This window comes from Pleurodeles waltl, chromosome 3_1 (genome assembly GCF_031143425.1).
Source record: "Pleurodeles waltl isolate 20211129_DDA chromosome 3_1, aPleWal1.hap1.20221129, whole genome shotgun sequence".
Taxonomy (NCBI): domain Eukaryota; kingdom Metazoa; phylum Chordata; class Amphibia; order Caudata; family Salamandridae; genus Pleurodeles; species Pleurodeles waltl.
In genome coordinates, this window is record NC_090440.1 from 319,982,079 (window position 1) to 320,007,767 (window position 25,689).

The 25,689-nt window shown below is 47.7% G+C and overlaps 1 protein-coding gene across 2 annotated transcripts in view; it reads left to right on the forward strand.

The window, feature by feature from the left end:
- LOC138284065 (tropomodulin-2-like) overlaps positions 1–22,854 on the forward strand; it is a 338,245-nt gene extending 315,391 nt beyond the window's left edge. Inside the window, exon 10 of one of the 2 annotated variants that reach the window (XM_069222471.1) lies at positions 16,580–22,854. In XM_069222471.1, the coding sequence (XP_069078572.1) occupies positions 16,580–16,614 (35 nt within the window). In that variant the 3' untranslated portion in view covers positions 16,615–22,854. The remainder of the gene's footprint in view (positions 1–16,579) is intronic. The other variant, XM_069222472.1, reaches the window with a different exon arrangement.
- The last annotated feature ends 2,835 nt before the right edge of the window (positions 22,855–25,689 follow it).

Below are 25,689 nucleotides of genomic sequence, written 5' to 3' on the forward strand. Positions count from 1 at the left end.
AGAGAGAGAGAGAGCGAGCACAGCAATCGAAAACCCCAACACACACAGGAACCCAACATCATCAGCCACACCACATCTACGCACACATCACCACACACCACCACTCACAGCACCACAAACACCACCCCACACCTCATCCACACCACCCCATGGCACCCCAAAGACACCCCAGGTTTTCCGACCAAGAACTCAGGGTCATGGTGGAGGAAATTATAAGGGTAGATCCCCAGCTCTTCGGCACACAGGTGCAACACACCACAATAGCCAGGAAGGCGGAGCTATGGCAGAGGATCGTCGACAGGGTCAACGATGTGGGACAGCATCCCAGAAACCGGGAAGACATCCGAAAGCGCTGGAACGACCTACGGGTGAAGGTACGGTCGATGGTCTCACGACACAACATCGCTATGCAGAAGACTGCCGGTGGACCACCACCCACTCCTCCCGAATTCACAGCATGGGAGCAAGAGGTCTTGAACATCCTGCATCCTGCGGGCCTCGCTGGAGTAGGCGGAGGAATGGACTCTGGTAAGTCTAGTCTCAACTACTCCCCCCCCTCCCAACCACCAGCATGCCAACCCACACCCCCACCCTCACCTCCAACCCCCAGCACACATCCTCCCTGCCAATGTCTCACCAGCACAACCCACCCAACCCAAAACCAAACCCTGAATGCCAACACAAACCATGGACACCCATCACCTATGCATGACCACTGCACATACCCATCCCCCCCACAAACCACCCTCACAACTCCTGCCACAAGGGAATGCCAGCACTGGGGGACAAGGGCACCCACAAATCGCACGCCATGGAACACACAGAAGCAATAACCATAATCTTTCACCCCTGCAGGGCCCGAACGCCAACACACCGGCCAGGAGGGTCCAGATATGTCCATCCCACCCCAAGAACAGGCCCCCAGTGAGGACAGCAGCTCTGTCGACCTAGAACCTGATGACCAGCCCGGACCATCGGGGACCTCTGGACAGTCGGTTCCCCACACACAGACACAGGCCACAGCAGACCTAACCCCCTCTGGGAATATCAGCACAGCTCCCACCCAGCGGGCCCATGCCTCTGTCTCCAGGACAGGTCAATCAGCGGTGTGTCCGCCACTACAGGGCACCCAGGCTGACCCAACACCCCAACAACAACAGGGACCTGGGGGCAGTGGTAGTGGGCACACCGTCCAGGGGACAGAGGCCCGGGGAAACAGGGCAACTGGGAGGGCTGCAGTGCGACAGGGGGGGGAGGACAGGCCCAGGGAACCGACTTTCCAAGAGGCCCTCACCACCATCATGGGAGCATACCACCGCTCCCAGGAGACGATGGCTACGGTACTGGCCAGGTTCCAGGAGATCCAGGCACAGCAGGAGGAACGGTACATGGGGTACAGAGAGGAGCTCAGGAACATCGTCCTGGCCCTGAACCTAATAGTCACCACATTGCGGGACCCTGTGGCACCCCAAAGGGCCCCTGTCACCAGCCCGGACCAGGAACAGCCTACCACTTCCGCCGGCGCTAGTGGTCAGGAGGCCCCCACACAACGACGGGCCACCAGAACCCCACCTCCTGCTGAAGATCAACCACCCCTCAAGAGGAGCCTGAGATCACAAAGGAAGACAGAGTAGGATGCCAAGACCCCCGCCAGCATAAGATCCCCCCGGATGTCATTCCACTGTCCCACAATGTCACCCTGTCCAACCTTGAACTGCCCCTGCTCCATCCTTCCACAGGCATATTGACAATGCACCTGTGCGACCGAGAACTGGACTCTGCCATGGACATCACTCCACCCCCACCCATCACCATTTTACTATCATTGACCTATATGTAGCACTTTAAATAAATCACTAATTGCACTTAAAACACTCAGGAGTCTGCTTGTATTCTTAACAAATGTATTACACATAACGGTTCAAAAATGTTCAGTTACATTGTGATGACAACATACCAATGTCAATGTGCTTTACTCCATGGGCGAACAAACCAGAAGTCACGCAGTGGGTCATACAGCTCTGAAAAGGGAAGGGAAAGTCACAATTCAGTTGAAAGGAACTGGGGGGAAACACAGAAAGTAGAGATGCAGGAGGCCAGAGGTAAATATAAAATGGCGTGGGGGATTCTTACCTGGGTGCTACTGAAAATACTGTTGTATGACTGTGTCCCTGTTGTCCGTGTCGTCCCCGTCGTCTTCCTCTTCTTCACTCTCCACAGGCTCCACAGCTGCAACAACACCACCATCCGGACCATCCTCCTGCAGAAAAGGCACCTAGCGTCGCAATGCAAGATTGTGAAGCATACAGCAGGCCACGATGATCTGGCACACCTTCTTGGGTGAGTACATTAGGGATCCCCCTGTCATATGCAGGCACCTAAACCTGGCCTTCAGGAGGCCGAAGGTCCTTTCTATGATCCTCCTAGATCGCCCATGGGCCTCATTGTACCGTTCCTCTGCCCTGGTCCGGGGATTCCTCACTGGGGTCAGTAGCCACGGCAGGTTGGGGTAACCAGAGTCACCTATTAGCCACACACGGTGTCTCTGTAGCTGTTCCATCACATAAGGGATGCTGCTATTTCGCATAACATATGCGTCATGCACTGACCCAGGGAACTTGGCATTTACATGGGAGATGTACTGGTCAGCCAAACAGACCACCTGGACATTCATCGAATGGTAACTTTTCCTGTTTCTGTACACCTGCTCATCATCTTTTGGGGGCACTAAGGCCACATGGGTCCCATCAATGGCACCAATGATGTTGGGGATATGTCCAAGGGCATAGAAGTCACCCTTCACAGTGGCCAAATCACCCTCCTCAGGGAAAATAATGTAGCTCCGCATGTATTTCGTCACTCTGGACAAAATCTTGGAAAACATAGGCTGAGACATCCCTGATGACATGGCCACTGTTGTCTGAAAAGACCCACTTGCCAAAAAATGGAGGACTGACAGAACCTGCACCAGAGGGGGAATTCCTGTGGGTTGGCGGATGGGGGACATCAGTGCTGGCTCCAGCTGGGCACACAGTTCATGTATAGTGGCTCGGTCAAGTCGGTATCGAAGTATTATATGACGTTCCTCCATTGTCGACAGGTCCACCAGCGGTCGGTACACGGGAGGATTCATCCTTCTCCTCGCCAGTCCCAGCGGACGGTGCCTAGGAAGGACAACATGGAGTACAGAGTCAAGCAACCCAGAGGTACGTAACTACAGCTTGCACAGTACACGATTCTCAATGCATTGAATGGCTTGTATGAGTGGGAATGCAAGGCCTAGGCCTGTGTGACGCAGTAGGAATAAGCCATGTGGGCCCTTGAAATGGCGGCTGCCTGACCTGAGAAGTGTGACAGTGGGATGTGAGGTCAATGCGCTGGCGTGACACACCGTGGCGGTAGGCGGTCGAAGACCGCGGCGCCAAGCCGCATTGGTTAACATCAAACCCTATGGGTTTCACGAGCCAATGACTAGGTGCACCGGCGGTCGTGGAACGCACCGCGGCGGTACGCACCGCCGCGGGCGTGACCGCCATTTTCTATCTGGTTAATCACTCGAGACCTGATCATCCACAGGAGAGGACCTATACTGCCAGTGCTGCTGTGACCTCGGTCTGGGAGATACAATGGCTGCTGCGACTGGGGAAGGGGCCCCTGCCTTCACTACAGAAGAGTTGGAGAAACTTGTCGATGGGGTCCTGCCCCAGTATGCGCTACTCTACGGTCCTCCAGACCAACAGGTAAGTACACTGGGTGCACGTTGAATGGGCTATGCCTGGGTTGTGTATGTTGGATGTAAGATGGTGGGGTGGGGAGACAATGATGAGTGCAAGGCACGACAGATGAGAGCATGCGCCACATGGCAAGGTTGGGGAGGGGGGGCCAATCGCATCTATCATGCGGAAAATTGATGATATTTAAATTTCCACCCTGTACATGTCAAATAGGTCAGCGCCCATCAGAAAGTCGCCATTTGGCGTGCCATCGCCAAGGAAGTCCGGAACCTGGGGGTCCACAACAGACGGGGCACCCACTGCCGCAAGACGTGGGAGGACATCCGCCGCGGGACCAGGAAGACCGCAGAGTCACTGCTGGGGATGGCCTCCCAACCTAGGAGGGGTGCCAGTCGTACCCTGACCCCCCTGATGTCCCGGATCCTGGCGGTGGCCTACCCCGATTTGGATGGGCGCGTGAGGACATCACAGCAGACACAAGGGGGTGAGTAGCAGCACATTCAGCTATCATTACGCGCAGTGGAGGTGCCTGGGTGGGGGAAGAGGGCTGTGGGTGACATTAGGCCAGGGCGCTTTCCGTAGTGTAGTCCTCTCGTTTAGCCATGTCCCTGTGCCCCCGCCCCCCACCTCTGTAGGGTGACAAGTACAGCTATCCATGGTCCTGCATCACCCATGTGCGCGTTTGTTGTCCCGAGACCTGTTGGCCTAGTCACAAGTACTGAGTAGTGTACCCCGATTGCGCGGCTTAGTGCATGAGGCTCCTGTGTCTGTCCTCTCCGCCAACGGTGTTGACAATGCATGCACTCAACCTGTTTTTATGTCTCCCCCCACCCTTTTTCTTTATCTTCTTGTGCATGTGTGCATTAGCATCATCAGGTGGAGGAGAATTGGCACCGGAGCACGAGGGAGCTGCTACTCACAAGGCCCCGGTGGGCCATGGCACAGACACCGAGGCCACCAGTGATACGGAGGGCGAGGGGAGCTTCACAACGGGGAGCCGTGGTGACACCAGCGACACCAACACGTACTCGGATGGGAGCTCCCTAGCGGTGGCGGCAACATCCGTGCCCCCCGCCTCTACAGGTACAGCCGCCACCCAGCGCACCAGCTCCGCCCTCCCAGCAGCCCCTCCGCCTTCGCTCCGTGCCCGCTCGCCCAAGAAGGCGGGCGTCTCCTTCGCCCCAGGCACCTCAGGCCCTGCCCCTGTTACCCCTGCTGCCCTCAGTGAGGAGGTCATTGACCTCCTACAGACCATCCCTGTTGGGCAGTCTACCCTTTTGAATGCCATCCAGGGGGTAGAGATGGAGGTGCATCGTAGCAATGCATACCTGGAGGGCATTCATTCGGGTCAGGCTGCCCATCAACGATCGTTCAATGCTCTGGCCTCAGCACTGACGGCAGCCATTGTCCCTGTTTCCAGCCTCCCTCTTCTAACTGCCTCCAGCCTGTCTCTGTCTCCTGTTCCTCTGCCTATCCCACCCACACCATCAGACCAGCCTGCACACACCTCAACACCCAAGGGCAGCTCATCCAGGCATAAGCACCACAGATCACACAAACATTCACCCAAGCAACACCCAGATGCAGACATGCCAACAGCCACTACCACCTCTGTGTCCCCCACCTCCTCGTCTCCCTCCTCCCTCCCTGTGACGTCTCTACTCACACCTGCATGCACACCACCAACAGCCAGTACTTCCATCACCAGCACACCCTCCAGTCCAGTCCGCACACGTGCAGTCACCACCCCCACTGCCATTTACACGTCCCCTGTGTCCTCTCCCACTGTGTCTGTCACCCCCTCTTCCAAGACACACAAACGCAGGCAGCCACCCACCCAACAGCCAACCACCTCACGACAGCCTCCAGCCCATGCACCTTCACCCAAGGACAGCACACCTGACTCTCCTACAACCACCTCCTCTTCCTCCACTCCCATAACCACTACACCTACCCTTTACCCTGGTCCTAAAAAACTTTACCTCTCCAATCTTGACCTCTTTCCCTCACCTGACCCCCCCCCTCCATCTGCTAAGAGTCCCAAGAGCGCCTCAGCCACCACCAGCCCAGCTTCAAGGGTCACCGTAGTGCATGGATTTTGGAGTCCCCCCTTTGCCAGCAGTGATACATCGGTCAGCAGCAAGGGGACAGCCAGCCCCCCCCCTGGAAAGAGGACCCGTAAAGTAAGGGGCCGCCACGGGACGACTGACACGGCTGCCCCCAAGGACCAAAGTTCTGCCACTTCACCTGCCACAACATCCAGGGTAGGCAAGGACCAGAGAGCCACATCGAAGGGGGGCAAGGGCAGCAGGGCGGAGATGTCAGCCAGCAGGAGCGCGGACCAGGAGGGCCCCACAAGCCCCATCCCGGGTGTGAGGGAGGACACCCAAGGGCCCAGGACACCGTCACCGAAGGGTCCAGCAACTGCACGGTCGGAGGGCGACTGAGCAGGGAGTCGTGGCCAGGTCTGACTCCCTTGTCTTACAGAACAAGCACCGCTGAACAGGGCCCCGCCGTCCAGAAAGGCACCGCTGAACAGGGCCCCGCCGTCCAGAAAGGCACCGCTGAACAGGGCCCCGCCGTCCAGAAAGGCACTGCTGAACAGGGCCCCGCCGTCCAGAAAGGCACCGCTGAACAGGGCCCCGCCGTGCAGAGAGGCACCGCTGAACAGGGCCCCACCGTCCAGAAAGGCACCGCTGAACAGGGCCCCGCCGTCCAGAAAGGCACCGCTGAACAGGGCCCCGCCGTCCAGAAAGGCACCGCTGAACAGGGCCCCGCCGTGCAGAGAGGCACCGCTGAACAGGGCCCCGCCGTCCAGAAAGGCACCGCTGAACAGGGCCCCGCCGTCCAGAAAGGCACCGCTGAACAGGGCCCCGCCGTGCAGAGAGGCACCGCTGAACAGGGCCCTGCCGTCCAGAAAGGCACCGCTGAACAGGGCCCCACCGTGCAGAAAGGCACCGCTGAACAGGGCCCCGTCGTGCAGAAAGGCACCGCTGAACAGGGGCCCTTCATCTCAAGCACCGCTCCGCTGGGCACCGCCGTCTCTGCACCGCTCCGCTGGGCCCTTCATCTCAAGCACCGCTCCTCTGGGCCCCGCCGTCTCAAGCACCGCTCCGCTGGGCCCTTCCTGTCAAGCACTGCTCCGCTGGGCCCTTCATCTCAAGCACCGCTCCGCTGGGCCCTTCATCTCAAGCACCGCTCCGCTGGGCCCTTCATCTCAAGCACCGCTCCGCTGGGCCCCGCCGTCTCAAGCACCGCTCCGCTGGGCCCTTCCTGTCAAGCACCGCTCCGCTGGACCCCGCCGTCTCAAGCACCGCTCCGCTGGGCCCTTCCTGTCAAGCACCACTCCGCTGGGCCCCGCCGTCTCAAGCACCGCTCCGCTGGGCCCTTCCTGTCAAGCACCGCTCCGCTGGGTCCTTCATCTCAAGCACCGCTCCGCTGGGCCCTTCCTGTCAAGCACCGCTCCGCTGGGCCCCGCCGTCTCAAGCACCGCTCCGCTGGGCCCTTCCTGTCAAGCACCGCTCCGCTGGGCCCCGCCGTCTCAAGCACCGCTCCGCTGGGCCCTTCCTGTCAAGCACCGCTCCGCTGGGCCCTTCATCTCAAGCACCGCTCCGCTGGGCCCTTCATCTCAAGCACCGCTCCGCTGGGCCCTTCATCTCAAGCACCGCTCCGCTGGGCCCCGCCGTCTCAAGCACCGCTCCGCTGGGCCCTTCCTGTCAAGCACCGCTCCGCTGGGCCCCGCCGTCTCAAGCACCGCTCCGCTGGGCCCTTCCTGTCAAGCACCGCTCCGCTGGGCCCCGCCATCTCAAGCACCGCTCCGCTGGGCCCTTCATCTCAAGCACTGCTCCGCTGGGCCCTTCATCTCAAGCACCGCTCCGCTGGGCCCTTCCTGTCAAGAACCGCTCCGCTGGGCCCCGCCGTCTCAAGCACCGCTCCGCTGGGCCCTTCCTGTCAAGCACCGCTCCGCTGGGCCCCGCCGTCTCAAGCACCGCTCCAGTGGGCCCTTCCTGTCAAGCACCGCTCCGCTGGGCCCCGCCGTCTCAAGCACCGCTCCGCTGGGCCCTTCATCTCAAGCACCGCTCCGCTGGGCCCTTCATCTCAAGCACCGCTCCGCTGGGCCCTTCATCTCAAGCACCGCTGGCCCAATGACAGTGCTGTTTCTGTGTCGTGCTACTGTTTACGCTGCACTCGGGCCACCCTGCCTCCTCCATTGCCTGTGGAGACTGTTATCCACTTGATAGACTGTGGCTTTGCACTCCCCAGGATATGACAGTGGGCAATCCACCCACTGTAGAGACTTGAGAGACTGTGGCTTTGCACTCCCCAGGATTGAACAGTGGGCAACACACCCACTGTAGAGACTTGAGAGACTGTGGCTTTGCACTCCCCAGGATGGCACAGTGGGCATGGTGGCCCCTTCTTGGATCTGGCGTCGTGGACTCATGTGGCTGTGGTGCCCCCCCTTCCCTTCCCCCTGAGGTGCCTGTAGTTTTATCATCTGATGCCCCTGCAGTGTTCTCTCCAACGGACTCAGGTCTCCCGTGCGGGCTTTGACCATGTGTTGATACACATTGGCCCACGGACAGTTGAATTTTCAGTGACTGTGCTGGACTTATTGCCTCTATTTATCGGTTACGCAATGTTTACACTTGGATTTATTTGAATCATTTTCCTATTTTACCATGACTTCAATGAACCTATTTTATACATAAATTTATTTTAGCACTTTAATTTTATCTTTTCGTTATTCCGGGGGGTTTGGGTGGGGTCACTTTGACTTGGTGCTCTGCATTGGTGTGTAGATAGTTGGGGGGTGGGTGTGATGCGTATGTGTGTGCCCGTAACCCTTCCTCCTCCCCCCCTCCCCTGTGTCGTAGGTGCGGTACTCACCGTTGTCGTCTGCGCCGGAGTTCGTACTCGTGGTAGATGAGCAGGTAGACGAGAGCAGGTAGGATGTTCAATTCGGGCTCCATGCTGTCCTCCGTCCTCGTGGAGTGTATAGAGGTGAGCGTTTTCCCGTTCGTAGTCTGTTTCCGCCGTGTTTTTATCGGCGGGGCTCCCGCCCCGGAAAAGGTGGCGGATTGGTGAGTTGTGATAGGGTAGGCGGTACAGTGTCTGCCGCCTGCCTGTTGGCGGTGACCGCCGCGCTGTTTGTCTGTCCCGCCGTGGCGGTCGGAGTGTTAAAGTGGCGGGCTGTGTTGGCGGTTCCCGCCAGGGTCAGAATTCCATTTTTTGGACCGCCAGCCTGTTGGCGGGTTGGCCACCACTTTATCACCGACTGCCAGGGTCAGAATGACCCCCTAAGTGTTAGATGAAGCTCCCAAAATAAAGTGGAGAACCAGAGAAATATCTCATTGAAGCCAAGCTGCCCATGTAGGCTTATAAGCAAGTCTGCTTCTATGCAGCTGAGGATTCAATAACCAGATCAACAGTGAATTCCAAAAGGCCTTGGCCATTGCAAAGATCCCCAGGGATCCTCAAATCGAGAAGTCTCATTTTATCTTGAATTACCATGCCATGGGAAAGACCCTCTGGACGTACGGGGTGCAAATCAAACAGAGGAGTAAGGCAAGCAAAGCCAAGTGCCATTTCCAGAAGATGAAGGTACTGCTACCACACCTGGGAAGCCCAGTCTAGGGTAACTAGGGTGACCCTGTAGATTAAATGCCTTATTCATAGGAGAATCCTTTAATAAGGGAGTAGGTGTAGAACTAAGGCAGCATCTGAGAAATGCATCCATATCCCTGGCCTCTAAATCAAGATGCTAGTTAACAATTGTGGAAGCTGATGACTTAGGGCCGATGTAAGGAGGTCCAAGTGCAGCTAATCCCAGAAATTGAAAGTTGTCCTTAAGAGATCCAGCCATTATTCCCTTTAGTCCTAGAGATGTCAGAAACACTAATCCAGTACTCTTTGATTAAAAGACTGATGCATAGATAATGCAGATATCATTAGAAAGATCCACAAGAGTCTTTGATCTCATGTCTGCAAGCTTGTTCAGGTATGTTATTGCTGACAGATTCTTTATCCTGTGGGGGTCTCAGCAATGTGTTTTCCTTAGACAGGTGCTTGAAGACAAAGGCATCAGAAAGAAATCCAAAACATTGATGTGGAGACAATGCTTCTCCAAAGACCACAAGCCTCAAGAAAATAAGGCATTCAGTTTGGCTTTCCACTCACGCCAACAGCCTGATTTTCTGACATTTCATTTGGTGAGCAGATCTGGTGCAAGTCCTTGCTGTTCCAGGCCTCCATGTTTGATAACCACCAATGAAATTTGGAGAGGGATTCTTTGTCCAGGGACATGCAAGTTAAATAAGAAAGCCTTTGATGAAAGCGACTCAAATTTCAGCAGTTGAGCACTCGATAATAAAGCAATTCTAGAAAAATAGATTAAATGAAAGCTGCTCCAGGGCTGATTAGGTGTGCCATGGTCCTCGATGGAGGGGAAGAAGTAGGGAGTGCTTACCTCAGTTCTTACCTGACATCAACAATCTTCAAAGGAAGCATGGGAGTGTAAGAGGTCATGTCTTTGGTCATACAGTTTAAGTTTGCTACTTGAGAAGTGTACCAGAGGACTTCTCTAAGTTTACTGAGGTGAATATCCCTACATGGGAACAGTAAATATTATACCTTCCCTGCAGACCTGAGACCTCTAGGGAAAATGATAGAATCAGAGCATTTGAATTTGTGGAGAAGACCAAATGTATATGGTAACCAGCAATCATCGGCAGAACAGATACATCCAAGGTGATTCAATGGAACTTGGAAAGAAACATAGCAATAATGTATCAGGGATGGAAGGAGATGTTAGAAGATTTAGACTGGGGTGAGAATCTGCAAGGCTTTTTCTGGTTTGAAGAAGCAAGAGCAGGACAGTTGAAGCCCTGGGTGTTACCACAGGAAGCTTTTGCACAACCTCCATCTAGGTTGAAGATTGGTGGACTTTGAAAACCAATAAAGAATTATTTGCCTCAGCAGAAGGAACAATAGAGCACTGACTACCCTGACAGCTGGATAAGCTACCCATTGCTTGCTATCTCAGGCAAGAAGGCACGTATTAGGAAGACATATCTGAATTATCCAAAGAGGGTAAAGTTGACTAAATATGCCCCCAAAGTGTAGACCACTGGTTCTCTCTGAACAGTGTCCACCTGTCACTTCTGCAGTCTTTGGATCCATGTGCAGCAAGACGGTTATATATCGTTCAGTGGAGATGGTGGTGTGAGCATCACCCAGAAAAAACAGAAAGCATTGGGTCAAATCTCTGAAAGAGCCCATATCACCAAGACAGAATTACTCATCTTCGGCACCAACCCCTCAGCTTGGAATGACTCCTGGTGGCCCACCTCCCTAGGATCCGCACCCTCACCCAGCACTCACGCACGCAACTTGGGCTTCATCTTGGATTCCACACTCAGCATGACTCAGCAGGTCAATGCCATCACTTCTTCCTGCTACGACACACTCTGCCTGCTCCTCAGAATCTTCAAATGGTTTCCCATTGAAACCAGAAAAACCGTCACCCACGCCTCAGTCAGTAGCCGATTGGATTACGGGAATGCCCTATATGCAGGAATAACAAACAAACTCCAAACAAAACTGCAAAGAATCCAGAACGCATCCGCCCGCCTCATTCTGGACATCCCAAGCTGCGACCACATCTCGCCCCACCTCAGAGACCTACATTGGCTACCAGTATCAAAGAGGATCACCTTCAAAATCCTCATCCACGCACACAAGGCCCTCCAAAACACAGGTCCCGCCTACCTCAACAACAGACTCACCTTTCACACCCCCACCCTCAACCTTCGCCCTGCCAACCACACCCTCGCCTACGTTCCTCACGTCCGCTGCACGACCGCCGGAGGAAGATCATTCTCTCACCTTGCAGCAAAGACCTGGAACTCCCTACCACTCCACCTCCGTCTGACCCAAGGCCTTCTATCTTTCAGGAAACACCACAAGACTTGACTTTTCGACCAGTAGCTCCCCCCGCGCCTTGAGACCTTACCGGGTGAGTAGTGCGCTTTATAAATCCCTGATTGATTGATTGATTGAATATGGAAAGTCTGTACCTTTTTCACTGACATCTATCAGGTGACTAAAAGGACTGGAGAATCCAGGACCTGGTCCTTACAGTGTTTCACTGCACAATGTATTCCTTTGATGACATATCAACCTGTAAACTGCATGAAATATTGCCAGTATGCTATCTTCTGCTATTCAGACTTCTAAAGTGCATGGCTACCTGAAGGCTTCCCAGCACTGTTTAAGTCAGGACCTATGCATGTAGGGATCATGTAAACAGGGTAGGATTAGTTGAATATAGCCAGGCTTTGAGCTGTTTTCAAAACTGTAGTTTATTGTCTTGGATTCTTAGTTCTACAGGCATTGTGTTTCACAGCTTAGGTATGGATTGACTTTGGACATCCTCAGAGGGGGAGGACAATTGAAACGGAGAGTATTGATGATCACCTTCTCTGTAGGAAAGTTAAACCAATGATAGTAAACTCAGCAACATTTGAGGGCGGACCCAATCATTGAAGTTTTGATGTCTCACTTCCGAAGAGTTAAACATGGGCTTGCATTCAGTGGTTTGCCTTGAACGTACAACATAGAAACTTTACAGAAAGGTTTATGTTAAGAAGGCTGGGTAGTAGAAAGAGGATGGAAAAGAATGAATCTGAAGTGTCTGGGAAAGGCCTGTCACTAGCATCCCTATTGCTGGTAGGTGGATTCTTAGTAGTTGGTTCATTCTCGTCATTATCATCTCAGGAGGAGGGCCTCTCACATTCCTTGAGATGTTTGCAGTGCCTTTCTCCAAAGAAGCATACAAGAGGAGCCCAACGTTCATTTGTGCCTGAGCAAGTGCTCTTGCAGCCTTCCAAGACTTGCTGGCAAGCATGTTGGGAATGGAGCCTTCCTGGGTGGCAGAAGAAGCTGACAGAGCGTCTGTTAGGGGTGAATGAACAGAAGCGTTAAATGAGGCCACAAAGCGGGTTTAGTATAATCAGTGGCCTTGTGCAGTTGTGCTTGGGAAATAGACAGGGCGGGGAAGGCTTCCATTGTGCATTCCACAGAATCAGACACAGTGGAAGAAATGACTGGAATTTGGTAGAGAGGGTTAAGACAACAGAACAGCTTAGCCCCTTTGGGGTGTTGAACGCCTGAGAGCCGTCTGACATCATGGTCGTCATATGCAATGGACGGCTCCCAGATGTCCAGGCACATGGCACAGGAAATCCCTCTGGTGTGAGTACCAGAGGGATTCCCTTCTGACTGAAACAGCCTGTTTCTTTTGTATCAATGAAATGATGATTGGCACACGCGGTGTGCTGACGTTATTTCACAGAAACCTAAAGTGAGCCAATCAGCTCATTTCAATTTCACTGCCTTGGTGCTCAGGGAGCTATCTCAGCCCACCAAGCACTGAGGCAGATGGGAGAGGTATCCCTACTTAGTGGATCACTGCTTGGGGATCACCGCTGGAGGGCGATTTCTAAGCAGGGATCCACCCACTAGGGTGGAAGCGACCTCTTGGGCAAGGGCTTTTGCTCCCCATTATTATTTGGCGCATAATCAATCTTTCTGCACCCCCCAGCTACCCCCCCTCCCACCAGAAGGCAAAAGCCCACTGAATACCAGGGATTGTTTTTTATATACATCTATGAGTGGGGGTTGCGCTGAATGAGCATTGCAATGCCCCCACTCCTCCCAAAAAGCTGCACAGTCTTTCTGCCCCCGCAATTGCCTCTGATCTGCCCCCAAGGGGCGGGGCAGACAGCCCACTAGGCACTAGTGATTATTTGTTATTCATCTAGGGGTTGGGGCAGCCCAAAATGGGCATTGCAGTGCTCCCACCCCCACTCAAAAAAATCTGCACAGTCTTTTTACCCCTAACAGTGGGCAGAGAACCCACTTGGCACCCGGATTGTTTTTGTAGTGTAGGGTTTGACCAGAATGGGCATGGCAATGCCCCAGACACAGAAATGGGCACAGATGGCGATTATTACCTCTGAGGTGCCCCCCAGGGTGGGCAGAAAGCCCAGTAGACACCAGGGAAGCACCTTTTTTTAAAAAATAGAGGGGTGGGGGCTGGCCACCACCATGGGCATTGTTATGCCTCTTCCCCAATTGAAGGAGGCAACAGTCTTTCTTTCTACCCTGTTCGGACTAAAGCATCTCATCCCAATGGCAAGCAAGATTTGACTCTTTTGGGTTTTGATTTTGCATATGGGCCAAGAGACACTTCTGAAAACTAAACATCATGGGGAGTCCAGGGTTCTTTGCTTCACATGCACCCCACACCATTTTATTTTTACCCGCGGTGCCCTGTAAACCCTACAACATAGGTTTCCCTAGACAGCCGCAGAGCCCGGACACAAAAACACAGGTGCCCCCTTGCAAAAATAGGTCGTTTTCAGATAGATAATTTTGAAGTGTCCACAATAGGTTTTTGGCCCTTCTCTGTTACAGACACTTGATCCCTCCCCACACAAGCGAAGTAGTATTTTTATCAGGAGACCTGGGGGAATGCTGGATGGTAGGACATTGGTGGCTCTCTTCAGATTCCAGAACTTTCCATCACAGAAATATGAGGTAAATGTGTTTTTTTGGGGCAGATTTTGAGGTTTGCACAAGTTTATGGGTATCAGAACCTGGTGAGGGCCAAACAAGTCACCCCATCCTGGACTCCCTTGGTCGTCTAGTGTTCAAAAATGTACAGGTTTGCTAGGTTTCCCTTGCTGCCGGCTGAACTAGGGCCCAAAAACCACAGCTAACCACTTTCCAAAAAAGAAGTCTGTTTTGCATGGAAAAAATTGATGTATTCATGTTGTGTTATGGGCCATTTCCTGTCGCAGGCCATAGGCCTACCCGCACAAGTGAGGTACTATTTTTATTGGGAGACTTAGGGGAACACAGAATAATAGAACAAGTGTTATTACCAGTTTGATGGGGATAGGGGGGAAGGCTTAGCAGCAAAGGGGTTAACCCTAATAGGGGCTTATTGTAATCTTTTCCAGGGTATGGAATCCTTTGTTTCCTAATCTGTCCCTCATCCTTTGACATTTGTAATATATATACCAGTCAAGGTTACATCCTCTGCTATGATAGAAAAGGGAGGGAGGAAGATTACCAAGGCACAATGCGGGTAACAGTAGTGATACATTGCAACTGTTAAGAAAACGATCTTATTTTATGTTATTGCTGCTGGCAGTAGTATCAAGTTACTTACGATGTTTACAGCTTCCTTAACTTGCCTTAAAAGTAAATGTCTTTCATCACTACACAGTCGCTTAAAAAGTATAGCTGATTCTCTTTTAGTGATGACCCTAAATCCCAATCTATTAACTGGTCTCTGAGTTTCAACAGCTCCTTGTCGAGATACTTGTGATCCTCAAAAGGTAACAACCTGTTTATGGGGAACAGTGCCATTGCGGAGAGATGGCATTAAGGTGACCAAGTCTCTAATTATCCATTTAGCTAACAAGTTCTAGAAACGCACTATTTTCACTGATTGTTAAAAAAAGATAGATTGCCCCCTCAATTACCCAGAAAAATTGCTGTTTGTGTTTATAGTACGGCCTGACCCTCTTTAAAAACAAATAATCTGCGACATGTTTTCTCCTCAATTGTTTCAGTGAGATCCCCCCTAAAACTGCCTTCAGGCAAGATATTTTGAACAATTGGCCAAACTGGATTTTAAGATGTAGAATTGATAGTTTATTCTAGGAACATAGGTGCGTACTGGCCCAAATTAACTTGGGGATAGGAAAAGTGAACGTGTTGAAAGTTCAAGGAGGAAGTAACCCATGCTGCAAATAACTCACACCGAGGAGTTTGTATTTTCTTTGTACCTTATTACCACGCCAAAAAACGGGCCACTAAAAATATGATACTCATCTAGCGTCCCCACATGGCTACAAGCAGCAATTGAAGATTAGGCCATAAAGAAAGAGAAACACATTGCCTCATCCATAGCCCACGAAAACAGGCTAAGGAGCAAGCAAATTTGGATGATGGTGTAACTTTAATCAACAGGTATTTTTTTTTAACATCAGTGAAAAAAAAAGTACATTCAGATTGGTTAGCAAATAATTAATCAGCAAGTTTAATGCTTGCCTGTGTTAAAGGTGTTGCGCATTTTATATATCTTTATGCATTAGCAATAACGAGCAGAAAAGTGGATTTGGTTTCGAAATTACATATGCACACTGATATTGTGTTACTGCTTTTGAAACAAATTTGTTATATCTTTAAAAAGTATGTTTTTCTGATTTATGTTAACTAGGCCTTAGTTTACGTTTTGACACCAACTTTTTCAAAATGGATGTCTCCCGCATATTCACTGTTCATCATTTCAGCAACACACAGTGAAGCAGTCTCATGTTTGTTTCTTTCCATTGATGTTGTTCTTGCTGGTCCCGAAGAATACTTTTTACACACACATGTGTGGGCAATGTTGCAATTCCCAAGGACATTCCGCAACCCTACCATACTATATTCATTCACAATAGTTTGCTGTTGTAACTAGTTTGTTCTGCCATCTCTGGGTGATATTAGCCTAGAGTGGGCAGAATCAATATTCATGCAGTGAAATAGTGCTCACATGTCAAGCCAATAAGACATTTCATAGAATCATGCTATGCTTTACTGAAAATGTAATTCTTTCGATCACACTATGAGGATTTAGCTGAACTAATGATCTTCTATGCAAAAAACTGTAAATAATGCCTTGATTTGAGGAGTGAGCCAGATTAATTTACTTTTTAATTTCACATAGTTTGTAGAAAGCATGCAGCTACATTACTGTAAAATCTCTTTTTGTTCTTTTGGCGCAGTTCGTAAAAGGCGGGTAGAAGGAGACCTCCAGTAGGCTGACCTCGGCTGTGGCTGAAACCCCATTTCTAGTGGCATTCACTGCAGCGTGAACAAAATGTCCACCTTTTCAAAGCAAGAACCTGGAGTAACTGTTGGAGTGGTTTAAATTCTGTTGTGTATTGGACATTGACAGTAGGAAAAAACAGGTGAAACTCACTATCACATGAGCACCTAACTGTATATATGTTGAAGGAAAGTAATTATGTTTCACCTAAAAGGAATCATATGTGTTTTACACAGGTTTTGAATGTGGAGAGATTCAAATGTTTGTTTACATTTATCACTTGTTTCTCTACAATTTTGCAGGCATTACATTTGCATGCTTTGTTGCAAACTTTAATCTGTTTTGCCAAACTTAGTCTCCTGAAACTAATGTCTTATCTGTTTCTGAGAACAATAATGGTACATGTGTATTTGCCAAGAGTTGCATTGGATGTGAGGATGTATTCCACATTATTCAAATATGTTTTCTGTTTTTGGCTGTTTTTGAAACCACCCTCAGGTATGTACACAATGTCCTAAACTCAAGGTGCTCCTCAAACCTTTCATTCCTGCCTTTAGCACAGTGCTTAATTTGAGCCAGCGGTTACAGTGGGGAAACCAACACTCATTTTAGGGATCATTATTTATTTCCCCTCATCAGATATTGACCACAATCTATAGAGGGAAAATCACACAAACAGGAAAGAAGGAGGAAGAACAAAATGGAAAAAGGGCACAAAGAGAGAAAGTAGAGACAGGCAAGAGTGAGATAAATGAGCAGCAGTGTCTAGTAGTGGATTAAAGAGGCATGAGATGAATTCAACATTGCGCAGCCATTGATTTTAAATAGCACTGCCAGAGCAGAGATTTGTGCACTGGAACTCATTCTTTTACAAATTAGGCACGGCTATAGGGTACTTCTCTCAGTCGGTAATATACGACTGGTATATCTTCCAGATATGACGGGGATTGCAGTCTTGGGGTTATCATCGAAACTATCAATTGTAGACTGGAAAACACCCATTCTGTCTGTTCCTTGGTATGTAAACCATTCACCCAGTGCAGACGGCACTAAAACAAAGCTGCAGTGAAAGTAGTAAGGTGTTGTTGGAAAGATTACCTGAGCCCTTGATGGCTTGTGTAGTGCAATTATCATGTCAATTACTGTTGAAATCAGAAAATAATTTGATATGCTGTGTCTCGTCCGCAAAGGTCAGTGCTATGATATCATTCCTCCATCAATCAGATGAGGGCTACTGTCAATATGCATCCAAAAATTACAACCGATCTTTCCCCAGTTACATGACTACATAGATTAGTCCTACAGTTCCCTTCTCACTCACAAACCACAACATGCAATTGGGCTTTGCCAGTTCAAGAGCAATGCCTTCTCTGCACCCATGAGAGCTAAGGAGATCCATCTTTTTTCATAGGAAGCACCAGAAAATGTACCCTTTTCTGGTCAAAATGTGTACTCTTCTTTGGAGTTCTCCAGAAAGGAGATGCGATCCAGTGACTAAGATGCTAAATTTAGTACCAGGATATCCACTGCATTTGCAAACTTGTCCGTCCCTGTGCAAATTCTGTGTTTCCTTTTTCAGTTGCCTTTTTTTTTAAACAGACCAAACACCAATATTAAGTGCTATAAACCTTCGACTATTCTGCTAACTCTGGAAGCACTTAGAGGTGCATCAGTTCATGGTTTTGTGTTCTAATACGTCTCAATTAATACCTCAGCTAAACACCTGGCTGGGTTAACTTTATACATCAGTTAAAGGGGCTGACACTTCCTCTGGCACTATGCAACTCAACTTACTCATCTGAAATGACAGAAGAAGCAGTTATACCCCGTTGCCTCTTTTTTTAATGTAGCCAATTCGAGGTTGTTGAAGGTTTACTTGTAACCAACTCACATATGTTGTACACAGTTGCTGGGGGGGCGTTGGGTATTAAAATATGATTTATATATGAGCATGAACAATATTTACTTGGGAAAATTATGTTAGGGTGTTATAAAGTAATGTGTAGGTGCAGACTGTACTGCCAGTTTTGTCAACCTGTATGTATTATTGAGTACTGCTTTTACTAATTGTTTTACTGTTTTAAAGATGTATAGAGCAGTTTTTACCAATTTTTGAATGTTTATATTGTTTTAGAAAATTATGAGTCCTGAATATCTTAATGCACAAATAGACATGGAAAATTGTCAAATTGAATGAGAAATGACCAGATTGAATGATCCTCTTCCAGTTCTGAGCAGGTGTTTATTGGGTGATACAGTAGGCTGTGGTAGAAGACAGTAGCTTTCAGCTATCTCCTGAAGTAGTAGTGGCGGTTTTGTTGCCTCAATGCAGAATGTAGCCTGATACATGCAACTGGACTGTCTACTCAAAGGATTTCATCTGCATCGCCTAACAGTGTTGTTGGGATTCTGTGTGTGTTGCAAATCTCAATTGCAACCGTAGTAGAGGAAATGGCCCACATACAGCATCTTGAAGGTCAGTCTTTATTCCATGGGCAATCAGTGCAATATGCTCAAAGCGTATGTGTTGTGGTCTGGTCGTTTTATAGCATGGACTAGTCTTGGTGAGTCTGATGTACACTTCTTTGCACTATGCTCCAGCTAGCTCTTTCTTGTGCTGGAAGCTGAGAAGCTGAAACAGGAGGTGCACACTTTTTCTGTCAAGATTCAGCCGTGGGTTTGAAGGAGTCTGTGGCTCAAAGATCACAACCGAGTTTCTAACCTTGGCAGCTGGAATTGGGTTGGTAGCCAGCACTGCAATAGTAATTGGCTTACACTTATTTAGGGAAGATGGCTGGTCCCACCCATCCATCCTTGGACATGAGCGAGCACCCTGAAATGACTAGGTTGCCTTACAGGCCACTTCCCAGTTAATGCAAGATCTTGGTATCAGCATCACATATATAGAAGATTTATGTGTAATGGTCCATAATGTAGGCCAAGGCATGCAAGTATTTGTTTATTGAAGACATCAAAGAACAAAACCTTCCATAAAAAGTCACTTCATGTTCTTGGGAATGGATTTTAAATTGGTTCATGCTTTTTGTTAGTTTTATGAATTATGTATGGCAGTAAGACGGGTATATATAAGAATAAGATCTCCATCATTAGGGACAGGCCATTCATGGACTTGCAACAGAGTAGAATTGGACTGAGGTCATATGGTACAAGCTGGTTTAATCCTGCCATAAGAGGAATTTCCAATTAATGGTAAAATTAAAACATGCATTCTGTAGTAGAAATAAGATGATCTTCAGTAAAACGTGCAGTGGCTATAGACTCAGCAGTAGTGCAAATACCAGTACACCTTTAAAAATAGCCTCCTCAAGCCAAGTGTTAGGTGGTATTAAGATTTGAAGCATCATCTTTAGATCAATTTTAGTAGACATGTTATTCGACTTCATTTTACAACAAGCAGTAGGGAGGTCTTAGCTTTCAAGGTGAAAGGATTGTCACCTAGCAGTGATATTAACTGTGGAAGGTGTTAATTTCTTCCTGTAAATTTTGCAGAGCTTTTGACCTTGGTACAACACAGGATATGAAACCACCATATTGCGATGAGGGAGAAAATGAACACACTATCATGCAAGTAAATGTTTATTCTCCTTGGGAGTCTTCTGTAAGTTTCCCTGACACCTGTATTAAATGTGATTTAAAGTATGAAAAAGCAGAACAATCAACAAACTGAGGGACACATTACCAAATGACTATTCTCAAATTGGGGAAAATGCACAGCGAAGCTCTGTGACCTTCTCTAATTGTACTTAGCAATCTATAAAAAAAAAAAAAAAATCTGTAATTGTTGAAATAAAAGCATTCCCAATCTTCCACCCAAAAAAGTTTCATTTAGAGACTGGCGGAGACTGTAAATCAGTGATGCTCCAGTCGTTGGCAAATTCTTGGTTCCTCAACCCTGTTTAGAGTAGGGGGAGCACCAGGTTTACACTGAGAGCCTCTGCTAGTTCCGCTGGTGCAACATTTGAGCGGTGGCCTGTTCAGCAAGAGGTAACCAGATCACAGTGATAGTGAGCCCACCCTATTGATGACATGAATAATGTAACTTATTATCCATGCTCCTGCCCACAATGCCCAGTGAAAAATGGCCTCCTCATGCAGGGAGAAAAACCCCTTCATGTTGCAGCTATTTCGTTTTTCTTCAGGAAAGCAAACTCCTGTTTGTTGGAATACCTAAGATACATCTGGGAAGCAACTTGTGCCTCTTCTCTCAGGCTGCACAAAAAAGAGTAGATACTACAGCTTTAAGATCCAGAGAATAGCACAGATACTCCTAAAGTTTGCTTTGAAGAGACACCTAATATGCTGCTAGTGCTGGCAGCCATGTCGGATATGGTTGGAAAAGAGTACAGATAATGAAAAAATATATATTTCTTTAAATGGGTTGAACATAGTTCTTTCTCCAGTACCTAGATGGTATTATCTGCTGCAGATACATGCTTTTAGAAAGACTTGACATTCCAGTTTTCAAGCTGTGAATTAATTTTCCCTCTGATGTCAAAGGCCTAGCATCCTGACACCTGAAGGGTAGCTGGCCCTGAGAGCAGCCCAGTTACTGGTCTACACCCTGTAAACAGGAAATTCTCTAATTTCAATGGCTAACACCTCATGGTATTGGAGTGCTACAAATCACTGCTCTTGCCGTGGTATCCATAATGCCATTATCAGTGTAGTAGAAATGGTTGTAATAAACATTGCAGCAAGTAATGCATTTGTGAACAGAGCCAACTGATTCTTGATGAGGTTACAGGTTTGCTCATACTAAGTAGGACTTATGGGGTTGAAATCTTAGTCTTAATAAAAAATAATTTAGCTTTGCTTCTTACCTTCAACCAGGCAAGCCCAAACCCCCTTAGGAGTCAGAGGTTATGAGTCAACTGGAACAGTTTTTGTTGATGCACTATAAAAAGAAGCAGAGAAGGAGAAGAACAGTAAGTGTAAAGGGAAGGATATTGTCTCTCTGCAGTTAGAAACACTGGGTTATAATGAAGTGGCCTGTGTACAATTGTACAGTGTGATATTTTACAATGCTCTTTGGCTGTGTCCTTTGCACTTCCTGAGGTTACACCAATACCTTTGTTAAGAATCACTGAAAAGATCTTAGGAGGAGGTTGAAATTGAGAACTCTGGATGCTCCTTATCCAGTTCTCTAACATGTGGCAACCCTATGCCCCACATGAATCAGCAGCACTGCAGATGTCTATCACTTCCCCCCCATTGTTTTTTGATAAGTCATATATTTGAAGTTGTTATGTATTTTGTGATAATGTGCCCATGATGTATTATTTATTAAACCCCTAATATTTTTATAATATGAAGATGTTGGCCAGCGTATAAATTGGTTAAACAACACACAATGTTTCGGCATACCAAGTTGGTGCAATCAATGGAATAGTTGTGCAATGCTATATTTCACTTTTATTCATAACAATGGGAGGGGGATCCTTCTTTAGAGACTAAACATGTACATTTCTCTTTAGTTAAATAGGACTACCCCAGTCCCAGAGAGTAGTGCACAGTGGATGGAAACATGCAAGTTTTCAGCATTAGACACCGCTTAAAAACTGAACATCAGTGATTTAGTTGATGGTTTATTTAAATGCCTTTTGGTTAACTAAACATGGGATTTAAGCTATTAGCGCTGATTAGGCAGGAAGAGTCATCTCCTCCTAAACTTGGATATGGATGGATTTGTTTGGAATCACCTTGCTGTCTAAGGGACAATTTTTGTCTACCTTTCAGGGGTCTAGTTTGCTGCAACATTGATTTGCTCATTATTGCCTGCATCCTCAGCCTCTCACAAGGGGCATTGCTACATCTTGACAACACAGAATGAACCATTTCTTAGGAAGCATTTCCTGGGAAGCAAATACCATTCTTTCACCTGACAAAAGAACACTACCCCACACACCTCAGTGGGAAAAAGCAGCTACTTTCACCTAAGGGATTGGGATGCCGGACCTATTTGCACATTTCTGTCAAAAATTGTTAGCAGGTTCTGTGAGTAAATGTGTTTCTTAAAATGTAGATATTTCCTCTGTTGATACTGTATTTATGCACTTTAAGTAATGCTCACTTATGTATAATGTACTTGTTGGATGAAATGTTATGTAAAACAAACACATATGAAAAGGAGTGACATTGTGCAAATTACTGAAGAGATATTGAACCGTACTCTGACTTACAAGTTTTACTTATAAATAAATCTTAAAACCTAAAATGCACGCGTAGTGTATACTGATTCTCACTTCTGGTCACTCCTTTCATTTGATTAAAGGAGGCCGCTGTAGTAATGCAAGTTTTATTTCCAAGAGGACTGCAATTTGGTACGTATCCCTCGTGGGCAAGGAGAAATGATGGTTTGGAATATGACTCAGAGCAGTTGACAGTGATTTCGACTATGCAATAATTTCTCGAATCACCATTTGTGCGCTTAGTTGGCAAGAGTATGCCCAGACGTGAGTCCTAGCTCGGTATGCTACATGATCAAAACAATCTCTTACTAGAGAGACCTATCAAGGCAGGACCTGATCTGGGATTGCTTGTGTTTCATTTTCCCCTCTTTAGGGGGTCTCTCCTGGAAGTACTCAATGAATGGTTCCTACAAGGAGCAATGTCAGGACAGTGTCAGCACTGACTTGTGTAAGGGAAGTCTTTGCCTAGAGTTACACCGTGTGCCAAAAAACGAAGGGGTGGAATTCTATTCAAAGTGATTGCCAGTTTTTTAGACTGTTAGCAAGCATGCCTCCAGTCACATCTTATGTGCTTACTGTAAAAGTTAGGTGGTCAAGGATATGCCGAGGGTCCCAAGTCTTACTGAGCCATAGGATGCAAGCTATATTTCGCTAAGTAGAAATTACAAGGCTGAAACCAATCTGGCGTTGTTTGTGTTCCTTCTGGAAGGGGCCTCACTTGGCAGTTTTAGGTAAACTGTTCCCAAGAGGAGCAGGGTCAATAGTAATTTGCATAGGATATATGCAGTGTTTAGGTCGTTCCTACATGGAATCTGAATCAGTTTGATCTGCTTAATCTAAAGAATTCTACATTTCTAATTTGTGGACTAAAAATATAAAGGTGACCTTTTCATGAGGAAGGGTTAGACGATGAAAGTGTCCAGATTTAGCTACCTGAATTTGGAATTTCAGGTTTAAAGAAATGAGTAGATTGTATACCAGGGATCTGTCTGTGTAAGGTACATAGAAATGTGATCATCTTTCCATTTGGGAAATTCAGTGGCAACAGGCTCATAATACTTGGTGAACGATTAGAAAGCAAAAATGCAGAATGGTTGTTCTCTTTGAGAGTGGTGAATGGGGATATGCTGATGCCTCCCCACTGCAGAGAAATATAAAACCTCGGAAATCCACAATCAACTACAGGTTGTATGATTCTAGAAGAGATTGATTTAGATTATTTGTGCCATGTGGTGAAGTTTACACCTTTCCAGTAATGTGATATATAACAGACTTAATAAGGAGGGTCCTTTAATGTAGGCTATTGAAGATATCTGTGTGTGCCCAAGTATTATCCTAACCAAGGGCCAGATGAACGTAGCTATTTTCTGCTCGCAAACGGCCCAATTCAGAGAATCGGCCATTTGTGACCAGAAAACAGCATTTTGGTATCTACCAATGCTATTTTGCGATTCATTAATCTATTTACCAAGATGCAAAATAGGTCTGCAATTTGTTGTTTGAAAGGGACGTGCCGAGCACATCCCTTCCAAATATCGAGTTGCAATGGCATGTCTGATTGTTTTGCGACTGTGAATACGGTCACAAAACAATTGCAGTTACCACCAACTTCAAGTTTGTGGTAACCCATTTGCAAACGGGAACGGGACCCCTTCGCCTTTGTGCATGGAGGTGGCAAAAAAAAATTTCAGAGCAGGCAGTGGTCCCACAGATCACTTCTTACTCTGAAAAAACTGAAAAGGAAACTTTTCATTTTTTTGTTTATAATGCACCTCGTTTTCCTTTTAGGAAAAAGTGCTGCATTACAAAAAAAACTCCATTTTTCAAAAAGCAGCCGCAAGGATGGTGGTCTGCTGTCCCCAGCAAGGTCAGACATTTGTTGGGTGAAGTGCGGCGGTCATTTTATATTGTCTGAAGTGTCCCAAACAAAGTCAGGAAAAAAATTATTTTAACCCTAGACAATTGTAGCTGCTATTTAAAGGGGTTAGCAGGCGGAAGGTCATATGGCGGCCATCCTATGATAACTTAATTATGTTTTGCGGCCATCTTAATCTGCCCAACCAGGTCAGGCAAAAAAAAAATATATCCAAGTCACTGCAAAACACAATTTTACGATCAAACTATTTTGACTCAAGAACTTTATCGAAGTTGGATGGTTCTTTGTCAACTACTGTATTTATACCCATATTTTGTTCTTGAAAAAGTTACTATCAGCCTTTACTTCATGTGGAGACTCTGCTGAGTTGGCTTAGACTTGGCATTGAATATACAAAAAATCAACCCTCCTCCACCATTCTTACAGTCTCAGGGGGAGCCAACTGTTGCCTGGAAGGAATGGTTTAGAGTCTTCAGTAGATCTTTTGGAGCCATTGATGGCTTCAAATTTTAACCTGATAGGAAGAAATTGTTACTTGAACTCACTTTGGGCCTGAGGGTCAGGAAATCTTTGCTCATTTTCCTGTGTATACACCAGAGAAAGATGAAGAACTGGATGCGTATGAGGAGGCAGTAAACAGATTAAAAAAATATTTTTCAAAGCCTCCAAATTTGGTTGTGAGGAGTCAGGTTTTTTTGAGAAAAAAGTAAGCTTCAGAGTATGCAGCCTCATTGCGTGTTTTTGCAGCCAAATGTGAATTTAGAGAGTTTACAGATCAGCTGATTAAAGAACAATTAGTAACTTGGTGTCACAATAAAAAATACAAGAAAGGCTACTTACTTGTAAAAAGCTGTCACTAGATGAAGCAGCTGTAGAAATAGCAAACAGTATTCAGGATTCAAAAGAATCTGTCAAAAAACTTAACAAGATGGATAACGCAGTTTTAATTGTAAAAGGATACAAACTCATTGCCAACAAACC